This window comes from Canis lupus, chromosome 20 (assembly GCF_003254725.2).
Source record: "Canis lupus dingo isolate Sandy chromosome 20, ASM325472v2, whole genome shotgun sequence".
NCBI classification, from domain to species: Eukaryota; Metazoa; Chordata; class Mammalia; order Carnivora; family Canidae; genus Canis; species Canis lupus.
Genome location: NC_064262.1, coordinates 235587 through 252785, shown reverse-complemented (window position 1 = coordinate 252785; position 17199 = coordinate 235587). Strand labels below are relative to the sequence as shown.

The window sequence follows — 17199 nt, the reverse complement described above, 5'->3', positions numbered from 1 at the left end:
CTTTTTGTTGGCTACATAATTGTGCCGTAATTCAGCCATTTCCTTATTCTGGATAATTTCTGTAATAATCATCTTTCTCTATACCTAAAAGTCTTTATTTCTCATTATTTTTATTAGAAGCAGAGTTACTAGGCCTAAGTGTTTGAATTGTTTTAAGAAGGTTCTTCTGTCATACTGCCAAATTGCTTTCCTTGGTGATCTCTGTCCTCATGGAGAGGTACATAAGAACACTCCTTTTCTTCTGTCTTTATTGGTACTGTGTAGTCCCATTGTTTTAAATTGCTGCTGATATGATTTTTTTAAGTTGTAATATCTTTATTTTCTGGTAGATTTTTATGACTAGTAATAAAGTCAGAACACTTAAAAATATTTAGTAGCCATTTGTGCTTGCAACAAACATGAAAACATCTCTCATGTGGTGACAGCTGTGGAAATTATGTGAGTCTGCCCCTAAGTAGCTTATCATGGTTTGGTTGATGAGTATAGAAAGAATAAATAAGGCAGAGTAACATAATTAGTATAAGAATGTGATAAACCTTTTGAGATGGAAATGAAGAGGACAAAGCAACCAGTAGCATTCCTGACGTTAGGAAAGGCCATAAAGGAGGTATCTTTGTGTTATTAGACTTTGAAGAAAAAGGTAAGATTTTGTTTGGACAAATATACATTAAAAATTAAGGAATCAACTAATGCACTGATCTGATTTGGACTGAAATACAGATTCATAGCATCAGTTTATGTAGCTATATAGTATTCCATTGTCTATCATGCTTTACGTTGACAGCTTTATGATACTGAATTTCTTTTTGTGTGTGTGTGTGTGTGTGTGTGTGTGTTTTAATCTGATACTGAATTTCTATTCAAAAACATTACATGCCTTTCCATTTGTTCTGCGCTATTTTCATATTTCAGGCCTATTTTTAAATTGTCTTCATCTGGATTTTGCATATTTCAGGTTATGTTGAATCTTTGGAATTGGAATATTTTCTTTCTTTTTTTTTTAAAGATTTTATTTATTCACGAGAGACACAGGGTAGGGGGTGGGCAGAGATATGGGCAGAGGGAGAAGCAGGCTTCCTGCAGGGAGCCCGATGTGGGACTCAATCCCCAGAACTCCAGGATCATGCTCTGAGCCGAAGGCAGATGTTTAACTGCTGAGCCACCCAAGTGTCCCATGAATTGGAGTATTTTCTGAAGTTTTCTAATTGACTAGGGTGCACATATATGAAAATATTATTTTTTTGGTATGTTGCAACCTTATTATTTTATCACCTACAGTAATTTATATTGTATATTTTTATACTTAATGAGAAAATATCTCTTACTATCTCAGATGTGCTGATAATGGGCCAAACATTCTGCAGATTTTATATTTTAACACGTTACCAAACTGCTTTCTCCCAGTGATGTACCAACTAACTTACTTTCCCATAAACAGAGCAAAAGGAAGCCCATTTCCCTTATATATGCTTATGATTTGGTTAGTGTTTTAAATCTCTGCTAGGTAGGTGGCAAATACTATTATTTGTTTTTCATTTCATTGATTATTAGTGTGGTCAGAATCTTTTCACGTTTATTGGTCATTTCACTCTTACTCATATCCTTTCTGCATATTAATTTTATTTATGAGAGCTGCCAAGCCTTTGTCAAGTATTGCATATGTTTTTCCCATTTGTTTGCATTTCAATGTTATTTATGAATTGTTATTTTTAAGCCTTAGGAAATTTTTTATGTAGTATTAAACTTAGCAGTATTTTACTTTATGGTCTTTTGTGGTCTTCTTTTCAGTAAAATTATTTTTAATTATTCATTTATTGTTAAGATTTTATTTAGCAGGAAAGTGTCCAAGCGGCAGGGGGAGGGGCAGAGAGAGAGAATCTCTTTTTATTTTTTATTGTTTTTAAAGATTTTGTTTATTTATTCATGAGAGAGACAGCGAGAGAGGCAGAGACACAGGCAGAGGGAGAAGCAGGCTCCATGCAGGGAGCCTGATGCGAGACTCGATCCCAGGACCCCAGGATCACGCTCTGCGCCGAAGGCAGGTGCTTGACCACTGAGTCACCCAGGCGTCCCAAGAGAGAGGATCTCAAGCAGACTCCACAGTGAGCACAGAGCCTGGTACAGGGCTTGATCCCATGACCCTGAGATCATTACCAAGCCAAAATCTAGAGTCAGATGCTTAACCGACTGAGCCACTGAGGCACCCTAGTAAAATAATAATTATTATTATTTTAAAGATTTTATTTATTTACTCATGAGAGACAGAGAGAGAGAGAGAGAGAAAAGCAGAGACATAGGCAGAAGGAGAAGCAGGCTCCATGCAGGGAGCCTGACGTGGGACTTGATCCCAGGTCTCCAGGATCATGCCCTGGGCTGAAGGCAACACTAAACCGCTGAGCCACCCAGGCTGCCCAAGATTATTATTTTTTTTAATCACTTGTATTTTTTTCAGATATTTTCATTGTTTCAATTTTACATTGAAGCTTTAGTCCATCTAAAATTTATTTTCGGGGATCCCTGGGTGGCGCAGCGGTTTGGCGCCCGCCTTTGGCCCAGGGCGCGATCCTGGAGACCTGGGATCGAGTCCCACGTCGGGCTCCCGGTGCATGGAGCCTGCTTCTCCCTCTGCCTGTGTCTCTGCCTCTCTCTCTCTCTGTGTGACTATAATAAATAAATAAATAAATAAATAAATAAATAAATAAATAAATAAATAAATTTAAAAAAAATTTTAAAATAAAATAAAATTTATTTTCATATATAGAATGACATGCAAATCCAGTTTGTTTATTTTTTAACCCAAGTGGCTTTTAGTTGTTGTAATGCTATTTACTTAGTAATCCATCTTTTCTAAGAATTTAGAAGTAGGTTTGATGAATAAATTAGTGAATTTTATGATAAACCCTCATCATGTATCCATATAACTCATGCTGTAAACCAGAATAAAGTCTAGATGGGTCTAAGAGTTGAACCAAAAAAAAAAAAGGAAAAGAAGAAAATGGAATTGCTTATATAGTCTAGCTGTTTAAGGAAAGACAAGTTTGAATCAACTTTAATAAATAAGATATGCTTCAACTGCAGTGTTGTTGGGACTTTAGTAAGTTGGTACCTAGGTGCTTATGCCCTTTGACCTAGTGGTTTTCATTTGAGGAGGACACCTTAAGTAAATGTTTCAGAAAGAGGGAAGTAAATAATATGCCTAGGGATAGTACCAGAAAAACATTTATAACGGTTAAAAGTTGGGGCCGACCAAATTCCCCAAGATAAAGTACTAAGCAATCTATGGTGTTTGACCTGGAGTATACTGTCATATACTATGACACTATCAAATATGACAATTCTCTATTCTCAATTTCCATGCATTGATAAACTATTTGGAGAAAAGCAGAATTCTCAGCTGGCTTGCACACAGTGTTTCAGTGTGTAAAAGATTTATATATGTTTATTTAAGAGATTGGAATAGAATTTGAAGGAAATTCGAGAAATATTGAGTACTTCCCATAAGTTAATCTTAGTTCCTGCCTTCAAACATTCAAGTTGGAGTGGTAGACATTTATACTAATCGTTACAATACAGTGTGACAAATGATATATATAATACATGGTACACAACTGTGGGAACCCATAGGAGCTTGGGATGGTAGAAGGATTGGGAGATTGGGAGATTCGGGGCAGTGGTGGGTGACTAAGGGAAAGATTTACAGAGGGCTGACTTTCTATTTTAATAACAGTTTTATTGAGATTTAATTCATGTACTTTATAAATCACCCATTTAAAGGTTACAGTGTAGTGGTTTGTTAGTGTATACACAGAGCTCTGTGACTATCACCATGATTAATTTTAGAATAGTTCATTTCCCCCAAAAAGAAGCCTTGTACTGTATAGCAATCACATTCATTTCACCCAGCTACACCTCCAACCCAGCCCTAGGCAACCACTAATCTGCTATCTCTCTAGATCTGTATATTCTCTAGACATTTTACATAAATGAAATCATACAGTATGTGGTCTTTTGTGACTGCTTTTACTTAGCACAATGTTGTCAAGGTTCATCCATGTTGTAGCATGTATTAATACTTTATTCCTTTTAATGCTGAATACTTTCTTGTGTGTATATATCACATTTTATTGATTCATCAATTGATGGACATTTAAAAATGTTTCCACCTTTGAGCTATAGAAATAACGCTGCTGTGAATAATTGTACAGAAGTTTTTGTGTGGTTTTATGGTTTCATTTCTCTTGGATATATACCAAGGAGTGGAGTAGCTGGGTCTTCTGTGAAAAGATTCACGACAGTTATGTTTTGGTTTCTAAAAGGAAATAAAACTTTATTATTATTATTATTATTATTGAAACAGAAAAGGAAAGGAGAGCAATAATAAGCAGTAAATGAAAACAAGACAGAATTACATCCCATTGGGTACTTAAAACATACAACCTCATTAGCTTGGGAAGCCCCATGGAGACAGCTTGGCTTCCATATTGAGAGGCTTGGGCAGAGCATCCTCCCTTCAGGTCAAACTTCCAACTGACCATCCCCATAAGGGCCATGGTTAAAGGGCAAATGATGGGATTTGATGTTATTATTTTTTTAAATGATTTTATTTATTTATTCATGAGAGACCCACATTGAGAGAGAGAGGCAGAAACACAAGCAGAGGGAGAAGCAGGCTCCTCGCAGGGAGTCCGATGTAGGACTTCATCCCGGACTCCAGGATCACACTCTGAGCCGAAGACAGGTGCTCAACTGCTGAATCACCCAGGCATCCCATGGAGTTTTATGTTAAACATTTTTTTGCTTATGTGCAGTTTGGAGTAAGCTGCATTTCTATGTTACCATCTTTTTATATTTTCAAGGAGCCTGGGCTGTGTGTCTGTCCCCTCCCAGGTTACATTCCTGGGGGCCAGCCTCCCTAGAGCAGGAGGGAATATGAAATAAGATTTATAACTTTTGGAATCCAGAAGGGCCAGTTCTGACCTAGACGCCAGATAATATATATTAAGTAACAAGGCTCCCAAGGTTATTCACACAGCACGAATCTCACAACACTCATTAGCCTGCCTGCCTATACGCAGGTCTAGATGACTGGTTATGTTGGACAAATAACAGGAACATCCATCCGTATAAAACACTGGGTAACTCTTTGTTTAATCATATAAGGAATTGGCAGACTGTTCCAAAGTTGCTGCATTATTTTGCACTCTCACCAGTAGTGTATGTATAAGGGTTCCAATTTCTCCAGCTCTTTCTTTTTTAAATATTTATTTGAGAGAGAGAGAGCACAAGAAAGAAAGAGGAGGATCAGAGGGAGAAGCAGACTTCCCATTCAGCCAGATGTGGTGCTTGAACCTGGGACTCCAGGATCATGACCTGATCCAAAAGCAGATGCTTAACGGACTGAGGCACCCAAGTACTGTCCAGTTTCTCTAGGTCTTTCCCAGCATTTATTAATACTCTTTATAGCCATCCTAGTGGGTCTAAGAAGGTATCATTGTGGTTTTCTTTTTTTTTTTATTTATTTTTTATTTTTTTTTTAATTTTTATTTATTTATGGTAGTCACAGATAGAGAGAGAGAGAGGCAGAGACACAGGCAGAGGGAGAAGCAGGCTCCATGCACTGGGAGCCCGACGTGGGATTCGATCCCGGGTCTCCAGGATCGCGCCCTGGGCCAAAGGCAGGCGCTAAACCACTGCGCCACCCAGAGATCCCTCATTGTGGTTTTCATTTGCATTTCCCTGATGGCTGAAGATGTTATGCAACTTTTCATGTGCTTATTGACTGTATATCTTTGAAGAAATGTTTTTCCAGATTCTTTGCCTATATTTTAATTGGGTTGTCTTTTTATTGTTGAGTAGTGGGAGTTGATGTATTTTAGATACAAATATGAGACTTTCATGTATTTTCTCCCATTCTGCGTGTGTCTTTTCACTCTCACAGTGAAATGCTTTGAACCACAAAACTTAATAATTTTGATTAATTTCTTTTTTATAGAAAAGTAAGATTTATTTACAAGCTTCTTTTTTAGTTATTAATTACACAATTAACACATGATTACATTCTCTGTAAAATATAAAATATTATTGGAAGATATGTCTCATTTCACTTTCCCTTGACATTTTTAGGCCTTTAAAAATTCATTTTTTGTGTGTGGATGTACATATAATTATGTATATTTTTTACATATATGATGTTATATATATTTTTGTAACTCATTTTAAGAAGAGAAAGTCACTAATATATATCATTTTTTGCCTTATGTATTTTTTGAATTTCAATTCAATCTGTTTCAAAAGTATTAATAATTTATCAGTTGTGTATAATACCTACTGCTCATCACCCAGTAACCCCAGCCCCCGCCTACCTCCCCTTCAGTAATCCTCAGTTTGTTTCCCAAAGTTAAGGGTGTCTCATGATTTCTCTCTCTGATTTCTTCCCATTTAGTTTTCTTTCCCTTCCCTTATGATCCTTTGCACTGTTTTTTATATTCTGCATATGAGTGAAATACTATATAATTGTTTTTCTCTGATTGACTTATTTTAAAAAACTATTGCCTAATTCAAGGTCATGGAGGTTTATGTCTGTTTTCTTCTAAGAGTTTTATAGTTTCAGTTCTCAGGTTAAGTATTTTGATCCATCTTGATTCATTTTTGTATGTGGTGTAAGTAAAGATTCACCTTCATTCTTTCTGTGTCTCAGCACCATTCCACTATCTCAACACAATTTTCCCTCCATTGAATTGTTTTGGTGCCCTTTTGAAAATTAATTAACCATAAATGTGAAGGCTTATTTCTGGACTCTCAATTCTGTTCCTTTGATTATATGTCTATCCTTAATGTCAGTGGCACCCTGTCATTTTTTTTTCACCCTGTGTTATTACTGTTGCTTTGAAGTACATTTTAAAATCAGGAAGGGTTAGGCCTGGGTGGCTCAGCAGTTGAGTGTCTGCTTTTGGCTCGAGGCGTGATCCAGGGATCCGGGATCGAGTCCCACATCGGGCTCCCTGCATGGAGCCTGCTTCTCCATCTGCCTGTGTCTCTGCCTCTCCCTTTCCGTGTCTTCATGAATAAATAAATTAAAATCTTTTTAAAAAATGAAATAAAATAAAATCAGGAAAGGTGAGCCCTTCAATTGTGTTCTTCTTTTTCAGTATGTTTTAACTATTCTAGCCTTGTTAAGTTTCCATCTCAATTTTAGGATTAGTTTGTCAATTTCTGTGAAGAAGCCAGTGAACTTATGATAGGGATTGCACTGAATTTGTAGATTAGTGTGGGGATCGTTGCCATATTAACAATTTTTAAATCTTCCAGTCCATGAACCTGGGATACATTTTCTTGTATTTAGTCTTTAACTTCATTCAAAATGTTTCATCGTTTTCAGAGTATAAGTTTTGTACTTCTTTTTAACATTTATTCCCAAGTCTTTTACTCTTTTTTTATGCTGTTATTTCTTAATTTCCTTTTAGGATTGTTTAGTGCTATTGTGTAGAAATGCCACTATTTTTTGTTCATTGATCTTGTGTCCTGCATCCTTGCTCTACTTACTTAATTCTAGCAGTTTTTTTTTAAATAATAAATTTATTTTTTATTGGTGTTCAATTTACCAACATACAGAATAACACCCAGTGCTCATCCCATCAAGTGCCCCCTCAGTGCCCGTCACCCATTCGCCCCCACCCCCCGCCCTCCTCCCCTCCACCACCCCTAGTTCGTTTCCCAGAGTTAGGAGTCTTTATGTTCTGTCTCCCTTTCTGATATTTCCCACACATTTCTTCTCCCTTCCCTTATATTCCCTTTCACTATTATTTATATTCCCCCAAATGAATGAGAACATACACTGTTTGTCCTTCTCTGATTGACTTACTTAACTCAGCATAATACCCTCCAGTTCCATCCACATGGAAGCAAATGGTGGGTATTTGTCGTTTCTAATGGCTGAGTAATATTCCATTGTATACATAAACCACATCTTCTTTATCCATTCATCTTTCGATGGACACCGAGGCTCCTTCCACAGTTTGGCTATTGTGGACATTGCTGCTAGAAACATCGGGGTGCAGGTATCCCGGCGTTTCATTGCATCTGAATCTTTGGGGTAAATCCCCAAAAGTGCAATTGCTGGGTCGTAGGGCAGGTCTATTTTTAACTCTTTGAGGAACCTCCACACAGTTTTCCAGAGTGGCTGCACCATTTCACATTCCCACCAACAGTGTAAGAGGGTTCCCTTTTCTCCACATCCTCTCCAGCATTTGTGGTTTCCTGCCTTGTTAATTTTCCCCATTCTCACTGGTGTGAGGTGGTATCTCATTGTGGTTTTGACTTGTATTTCCCTGATGGCAAGTGATCCGGAGCATTTTCTCATGTGCATGTTGGCCATGTCTATGTCTTCCTCTGTGAGATTTCTGTTCATGTCTTTTGCCCATTTCATGATTGGATTGTTTGTTGCTTTGGTTTCTTTTGCCTTCGTGGATGTATCTTGCAAGGGGTTACTGTGGCCAAGTTCAAAAAGGGTGTTGCCTGTGTTCTCCTCTAGGATTTTGATGGAAAAGACCCCCTAATAGCCAGGGGAATTTTAAAAAAGAAAACCATAGCTGGGGGCATCACAATGCCAGATTTCAGATTGTACTACAAAGCTGTGGTCATCAAGACAGTTTGGTACTGGCACAAAAACAGACACACAGAACAATGGAACAGAATAGAGAATCCACAAATGGACCCTGAACTTTATGGTCAACTAATATTCGATAAAGGAGGAAAGACTATCCACTGGAAGAAAGACAGTCTCTTCAATAGATGGTGCTGGGAAAATTGGACATCCACATTCAGAAGAATGAAACTAGACCACTCTCTTTCACCATACACAAAGATAAACTCAAAATGGATGAAAGATCTAAATGTGAGACAAGATTCCATCAAAATCCTAGAGGACAACACAGGCAACACCCTTTTTGAACTTGGCCACAGTAACCCCTTGCAAGATACATCCACGAAGGCAAAAGAAACAAAAGCAAAAATGAACTATTGGGGCTTCATTAAGATAAAAACCCTTTGCACAGCAAAGGATACAGTCAACAAAACTCAAAGACAACCTACAGAATGGGAGAGGATATTTGCAAATGACATATCAGATAAAGGGCTAGTTTCCAAGATCTATAAAGAACTTGTTAAACTCAACAGCAAAGAAAGAAACAATCCAATCATGAAATGGGCAAAAGACATGAACAGAAATCTCACAGAGGAAGACATAGACATGGCCAACACGCACATGAGAAAATGCTCCGGATCACTTGCCATCAGGGAAATACAAATCAAAACCACAATGAGATACCACCTCACACCAGTGAGAATGGGGAAAATTAACAAGGCAGGAAACCACAAATGTTGGAGAGGATGCGGAGAAAAGGGAACCCTCTTACACTGTTGGTGGGAATGTGAAATGGTGCAGCCACTCTGGAAAACTGTGTGGAGGTTCCTCAAAGAGTTAAAAATAGACCTGCCCTACGACCCAGCAATTGCACTGTTGGGGATTTACCCCAAGGATTCAGATGCAATGAAACACCAGGACACCTGCACCCCGATGTTTCTAGCAGCAATGTCCACAATAGCCAAACTGTGGAAGGAGCCTCGGTGTCCATCGAAAGATGAATGGATAAAGAAGAGGTGGTTTATGTATACAATGGAATATTACTCAGCCATTAGAAACGACAAATACCAACCATTTGCTTCAACGTGGATGGAACTGGAGGTTATTATGCTGAGTGAAGTAAGTCAATCAGAGAAGGACAAACGTTATATGATCTCATTCATTTGGGGAATATAAATAATAGTGAAAGGGAATATAAGGGAAGGGAGAAGAAATGTGTGGGAAATATCAGAAAGGGAGACAGAACATAAAGACTCCTAACTCTGGGAAATGAACTAGGGGTGGTGGAAGGGGAGGAGGGTGGGGAGTGGGGGTGAATGGGTGACGGGCACTGAGGGGGACACTTGACGGGATGAGCACTGGGTGTTATTCTGTATGTTGGTGAATTGAACACCAATAAAAAATAAATAAAAATAAATAAAAATAAAAAAATACTTTAAAAATAGTAATTTCACATTTTACAATATTTGAGAATGTTGGAGTAGAAAGGGACTAGCAATTTACTAGTGCAGCCACATCATTTTATAGATATGTTCATGTTTTTAAGATATCTGAGTTTTTCATTCTGTATTTCTTCTTATATATATTTTTTAAATTTTATTTATTTATTTTAGAGAGAGAGTAAACAGAGGGAGGGAGAGAGACAAGCAGACTCCATGCGAAGTGCAGAGCCCAACATGGGGCTCAGTCTCACAACCCTGAGATCGTGACCTGGGCTGAAATCAAGAATCCAAAAAAAAAGAATCCGATACTTGGGACACCTGGGTAGCTCAGCGCTTGAGCATCTACCTTTGGCTCAGGGCGTGATCCCGGGGTCCTGGGATCGAGTCCCACATCGCGCTCCCTGCAGGGAGCCTGCTTCTCCCTCTGCCTGTGTCTCTGACTCTCTCTCTGTGTCTCTCATGAATAAATAAATGAAATTTTAAGAAAAGAAAAAAGAATGAGATACGTAAACAACTGAGCCACCTAGGCATCCCTCTTCATTTTTATATTTAACTGAATCTAAGTCAGTCTTGATGTTTTCCATTTCTCAACTTTAAAAGGAATAGTCGTAGTTACCGATGAATTCTAAACGTTAAGTTGCTTTTTAATAGATTTTTTCCCCTATAGGTTACTTGCTTTCAAGTAATTAAATGTTTATGCCCTTGACTTTCAAAAATAAAAGATTATTTTAGGGTTCTTAGGTATATTTTCTCTCCATTAGAGTTCCCATCTTCCTAGCATGAAGAAGATAAAGAGTTCTTTATAAGCCCAGTGATTCTCTCTATTCTGTCCAACATCGTGAGCCTCATGTCTGAACCACCTACACATGATCACACGTTCTCTCTCTGGTTCTTCCTTGCATCTGTTTACTCAACATCATTTACCTTTTTACATCTTTCTATTTCTTGGAGACAAAGTGCTTAGAAGTGTCTAAGTGAGTTCTCTGTTAATATATTTACAACCTTGTCAGTGTAGTATTCTGCTTTGTACTTTGATTTAATGAAAAGTGTCTTCTTTTTGTATTCATATAAATGCAATTCATTTGAATATTTTAAAGTCATATGAAGATCTTATTCTCACTGACACAGTTACGTGGTAACATTTGCATTTTTAATTCCTTTTACCAGAATGGGAGGCCATGACTGAGAATGAGGAGGTGACACCAAAGCCAACCATTTCTCAAAGAGCTGATTCTCAGAAAGGAACATTCAAAAGACTTCAAGGAAGTGTCCCCCAGACCCTTGATTTTGAGGAAGCGTGTGAATGGCAAGTTTTGGCAAGTTATTGGGGAACTAAAACAGGGGAAAGAGATACTCTGAAGAATGTTCCTCTCTGTGAACGAGATAAGAAGAAAAGGACTCTACCAGAAAAACGAGGACAGAAGTGGAAGGAATTTGGAGAAAGCTTGACTTTAGGTTCAGCTCTTTCTGAAAGTTTAATAGCTACTGAAGGAAAGAAGTTTTATAAATGTGATATATGTTATAAACATTTCAATAAAATCTCCCATCTTATAAACCATCGGCGAATCCACACTGGTGAGAAACCTCATAAATGTAAGGAATGTGGAAAAGGCTTCATTCAGCGCTCAAGCCTTTTAATGCATTTACGAAACCATTCTGGGGAGAAACCTTATAAATGTAATGAATGTGGGAAAGCCTTCTCTCAAAGTGCTTACCTTCTGAACCATCAGAGAATTCACACTGGGGAGAAGCCTTATAAATGCAAGGAGTGTGGAAAGGGCTTCTATAGGCACTCGGGCCTTATTATACATCTAAGGCGCCATTCTGGGGAGAGACCTTATAAATGTAATGAGTGTGGGAAAGTTTTCTCTCAGAATGCTTACCTCATTGACCATCAGAGGCTCCACAAAGGGGAAGAACCTTATAAATGTAACAAGTGTCAGAAAGCTTTCATTCTGAAGAAGAGCCTCATTCTGCACCAGAGAATCCACTCTGGGGAAAAACCCTATAAATGTGATGAGTGTGGAAAAACCTTTGCTCAGACCACTTACCTTGTTGACCATCAGCGGCTCCACAGTGCAGAGAACCCATACAAATGTAAAGAATGTGGAAAAGTTTTCATTCGAAGCAAAAGCCTCCTCTTACACCAGAGAGTACACACAGAAAAGAAGACTTTTGGTTGTAAAAAATGTGGGAAGATTTTCAATTCAAAGTCAAATCTCATTGACCATAAGAGGATGCATAGCAGAGAGAAGCCGTATAAATGTACTGAATGTGGGAAAGCCTTCACTCAGAGTGCTTACCTTTTTGACCACCAGAGACTCCACAATGGAGAGAAACCTTACGAATGTAATGAATGTGGGAAAGTTTTCATTCTAAAAAAAAGCCTTATTTTACATCAGAGGTTCCATACTGGAGAGAATCTCTATGAATGTAAAGACTGTGGTAAGGTCTTTGGTTCTAACAGAAACCTCATTGACCACGAGAGACTACACAATGGGGAAAAGCCATATGAATGTCGAGAGTGTGGGAAAACTTTCATCATGAGCAAAAGTTTCATGGTTCATCAGAAACTACATACACAGGAGAAATCCTACAAATGTGAGGATTGTGGGAAGGCTTTTAGTTATAATTCAAGCCTGCTTGTACATCGGAGAATCCACACCGGAGAAAAGCCCTTTGAATGCAGTGAGTGTGGAAGAGCTTTCAGTTCTAACAGAAACCTCATTGAACATAAAAGAATCCACAGTGGTGAGAAACCCTATGAGTGTAATGAATGTGGTAAATGCTTCATTTTGAAGAAGAGCCTCATTGGACATCAGAGGATTCACACAAGGGAAAAATCTTATAAATGCAGTGACTGTGGGAAAGTCTTCAGTTACCGCTCAAACCTTATAGCCCATCAAAGAATCCACACTGGTGAAAAGCCCTATGCATGTAATGAGTGTGGGAAAGGCTTTACTTACAACAGAAACCTTATTGAACATCAAAGAATTCACAGTGGGGAAAAAACCTATGAATGTCATATATGTAGAAAAGTTCTTACCTCTAGTAGAAATCTTATGGTACATCAAAGAATCCACACTGGAGAAAAGCCTTATAAATGTAATGAGTGTGGTAAAGACTTCAGTCAGAATAAAAACCTGGTTGTGCATCAGAGAATGCACACTGGGGAAAAACCATATGAGTGTGAGAAGTGTAGAAAATCTTTTACTTCTAAGAGGAATTTAGTTGGCCACCAGAGGATCCATACAGGGGAAAAACCATATGGGTGTAATGATTGTAGTAAAGTTTTTAGGCAGAGAAAAAACCTTACTGTACATCAGAAAATTCATACAGATGGAAAACTCTGTGAATGTGAAGAGTCTCAAAAAGAATTCTCTCAGATTTCAAACCTTCATCTTCAACAGGAAGTCCGTAGTGTGGAGGAATTCTCTTGGCTCCAAAATGCCACGGAGTCCCAGACAGATTCAGAAAATCTAATGTCATTTGTAAAATGAGATAGAATCTCTGCCTATCTAAGTAACTGTTAGACAAACAGTGTATTTGGTCCTTGCAAGGAAAAAATTCATGATTCACCCTTTTGTAGACAAATGACTTGCATGTGAAAGTTAATCTAGACTTTCAAGACTACAAAAACATAAAGCAAATTCTAGGTAAATTATACTATATTCCAGACCATTTATTATGACTCTGGAAAGGGACCTTAGAGCAATTGAAGACTGAAGAAACTTATGAGATGTAATGATGTAGATGTAAATGATAGCAAAATATCTTTGTATTAAAAATGGACATTGTTTCTGAAAATGTGTATATTATACCTTTTAAAAATAGTGTCACTACTATAAAAAGTCTCTATTGACCATATGATTGAGATATGTCAGACAGGAGTTGAGGGGGCAAGAGTCTGCTGTTTGTGGACAACTTAAGACTACTAAATTGGAAGTTAGAAGACCTAGGTTTAGGGCCTAGCTCTTTCTCTTACTAGCCATGTGTTGTTAAGTCAGCTCAAGGCCTCCGTTTCTCTGTCAGTCAAATGTAGACATAATGCCTACCTCAAAGGGTTTGAGGATTAAGTGAAAGGACATTTGTGAACATATTTTGTGAAATAATTTAGTTGTCAATAAAGTTGAGTGAAAGATATGGTCAGAATCTAGAACATGATGTAATGTTTGTTCAGTATGTCAATATTAGGGTTCTGGGAACCTCATAAATACTCCTTTTTATAGTAAGAGAAAGAATGGTGGATAGCTAACTTTGGATTTAATAGTCTAAGACTATTAAATATAGCTTTCAGAATTTTTATGGTATTAGTAGATAATAATATACATAGTTTGTTTTGATGGTAAAATACTGGCTTATTATGGAAAAACAATATTATGTCCAGCTGTTAACACTGATGCCAAAGAAAACTATTTTTCAACCTGAATATTTGAAACCTAGCAGATCTAGAATATCAAAATGGAAGGACAGTCCTATGTTGCTTTCCTTGTTCATAGGGAAAAAAAAATCCTTAATCCCATCCCGAGCTGTTGATCTCTGCTACTATTACTGAAAAGTTCTAATCGACATTTCACCATTACATACGAAAGCTTGGTACTCAAGAAATAACATTCTTCTCCAGTACTCAACTTACTACCTAAGTTTCACCCGGAACCAAGGTCTTAAAGCTCTGATTAAATCAATTCGGAATCCACCTCTGTGATCAGGCCCATTCCTCTGAACCAATCATTCATTCAGTCTGTGCTTTTTGTACATTTGATACTTCATTCATCCTATATTATTGAGTTGCTAATTTTATATTGTAATTCTCAAAACTCCCAATTCTGCAGCTGGATCATAAATGCCTTAGTATCAGGATTGTGTTTCTAATAGTAGTGGTGAACTGATGTGTAGATAAATGTTACTAATTCAACCCCAGAGTTCCTTGAGGGCTGGTTCCTCATTAGACTGAAAGGTACACAAGAGTGAAAATTGGAAGGGCCCAAGATTTAAAATCTTAAGACTTGAGTGTAAGTCAGCTTCTGCTACTTTGCTTGGACAGATGCCTTCATTTCTTGGAGCCTTGATTTTCTCATCTGTATAACAGGAGGGAGAATACCTTACAAAGTTGTTATGAGGTAATGAATATGGAGATGCTCTATATCTGTGCTATATAGGAGAATCACTACAGATTATGTAATTACAAAGGGAAAGACGTACTTTAACAGTGGAGAGGCTGGCATTCACCTCTTAACCAGTTAAAATATAACATCACTAAGACTGAGACAGCCTACGTTATGTGCCTCCTCATATGATGCAATAAGCCAAAAGTGTAACCTGAATTTTTTCAAGCTTTGTAGACCTAATTGCCAGTTTACAGGAGATACAGGAGGCAGAGGAACAAGATAAATTGACACCATGAGAAACAAGTTTAGAACATGGGATATTGTATAAGAAAACTGCACTAGATTCTTAAAAAATATGAAAAAAGGGAAGGGTGGTAATTGTTGATACTGGATGAATATTGGGAGTTCATTGTATTCATCTCTGCTTTTGTATATGTATTAAAATTTCCAGAATGAAAGGTATAAAAAGTGAATGAGGAAGGTTGTTCTTAAAAAATATTAAAGAGCCATAAGACACTAAGATCCAGAAATAGACTCACACAAGTGCTCAATTGGTTTATGGCAAAGATACAAGAGCAATTCAGTAAAAGAGGGATAGCCTTTTCAAAAAATGCTGCTGATGCAATTGGAATATCCATAGGCAAATATACATAAATATATACATGTATAGTCAAGAGCTAGGACTAAGCAAGAACTCTTAAACTTATATATCAAAAGCAGCCTCCATAAAAGGAAAGATGATAAATTGAACCTTATCACAATGAAAATAACTTGCTCTGCAAAAACAAAACAAAACCAAAAAAACCTTAAAAGTAATAAGACGTTACAGACTTGGGGAAAATACTTGTAAATCATATTCCAACAAGATTTGTATCTAGACTATATATCTCAAAACTCAACAATAATAGATTCAAGTAGAAAATGAGCAAAAGACATGTAAAGACTTTTCACTGAAATATAGATAGCAAATAAATGACAAGATGTTTACTGTCACTAACCACTAGGGTTTAAAATCACAGCACATCTATCAGAATAGCTTAAAATAAAAAAATATTAAATCTTGGCAAGGGTGCAGAGAAACTGGATCTTATATGTTGCTGGAGCTGTTAAATGGTACAGCCACTCTGGAGAAAAAGTTTGGCAGTTTCTTACAAAACCAAACACGCACCTATGTTATGACCCAGTATTTGTACTCCTGTATGTGACTGTTTATAGCACTTATAAGCGTCTGTAAGGAACCCAAATAGCCTCAACAAGTGGCCAAAATAGTTTTTTATCTATACCATGAATACTTATTACTGTGCAATAAAACGAATGACCCGTTGCTCCAATGAAAAGAAGAATTTCAAGAAAATTATGCTGATTAAAAATCCAACCTCAAAAGGTATTATGTATGATTCTATCTATATAATACTCTAAAATGACAAAACTATATAGAGATGAAAGGTTAGTGGTTGCCAGAGCTTGGGGGTGGTGGGTGGGGACAGGAGGGAGAGGGAGGGTAGCACTTATCAAGGTCTTTGTGATGTTGAACAGTTGTGTATCTTGATTGTGGTAGTGGTCACACAAATATGTGAGAAAGGTAGAAGTAGGTGTGAGTGGAAGTCTACACAAATATGCCAGTATCAATTTCCTGATTTTTATATTAAGCGATAATTATGTAGGTTGTACCCGTTGAGGGAAACTGGAGGCAGGATTATTACCTTTCCAACTTCCTGTGAATTGTTAAATTCGAAATAAAAGGTGACCCTAAAAAAGCCATAACCAAGTGCACTGTGTGAAACTGATTTGGAAGAACAAAATTATGAAATATGTTTTAGGACAGTTGGGGAGATTTGATATTGTCGGATATTAGATGATATTATGGAATTGTTCATTTTCTTACCGATATGTAATGGTGGTATAGCGTTTGGAGAATATTTATTAAAGGATGCATTTGAAGTATTTCGCATGGTGTTTTGATGTTTACAACTTTCAAAAATATTTTAGTATATATAGAAAGATATGG

The 17199-nt window shown here is 37.3% G+C and overlaps 1 protein-coding gene across 4 annotated transcripts in view; it reads left to right on the top strand.

The window, feature by feature from the left end:
* ZNF197 (zinc finger protein 197) overlaps nt 1-17135 on the top strand; it is a 49363-nt gene extending 32228 nt beyond the window's left edge. For all 4 annotated transcript variants that reach the window (XM_025447387.3, XM_049098153.1, XM_025447419.3 and 1 more), the window contains one exon: nt 11251-17135. In XM_025447387.3, coding sequence (XP_025303172.1) covers nt 11251-13583 — 2333 coding nt within the window. In that variant the 3' untranslated portion in view covers nt 13584-17135. The remainder of the gene's footprint in view (nt 1-11250) is intronic.
* Nucleotides 17136-17199: the final 64 nt, after the last annotated feature.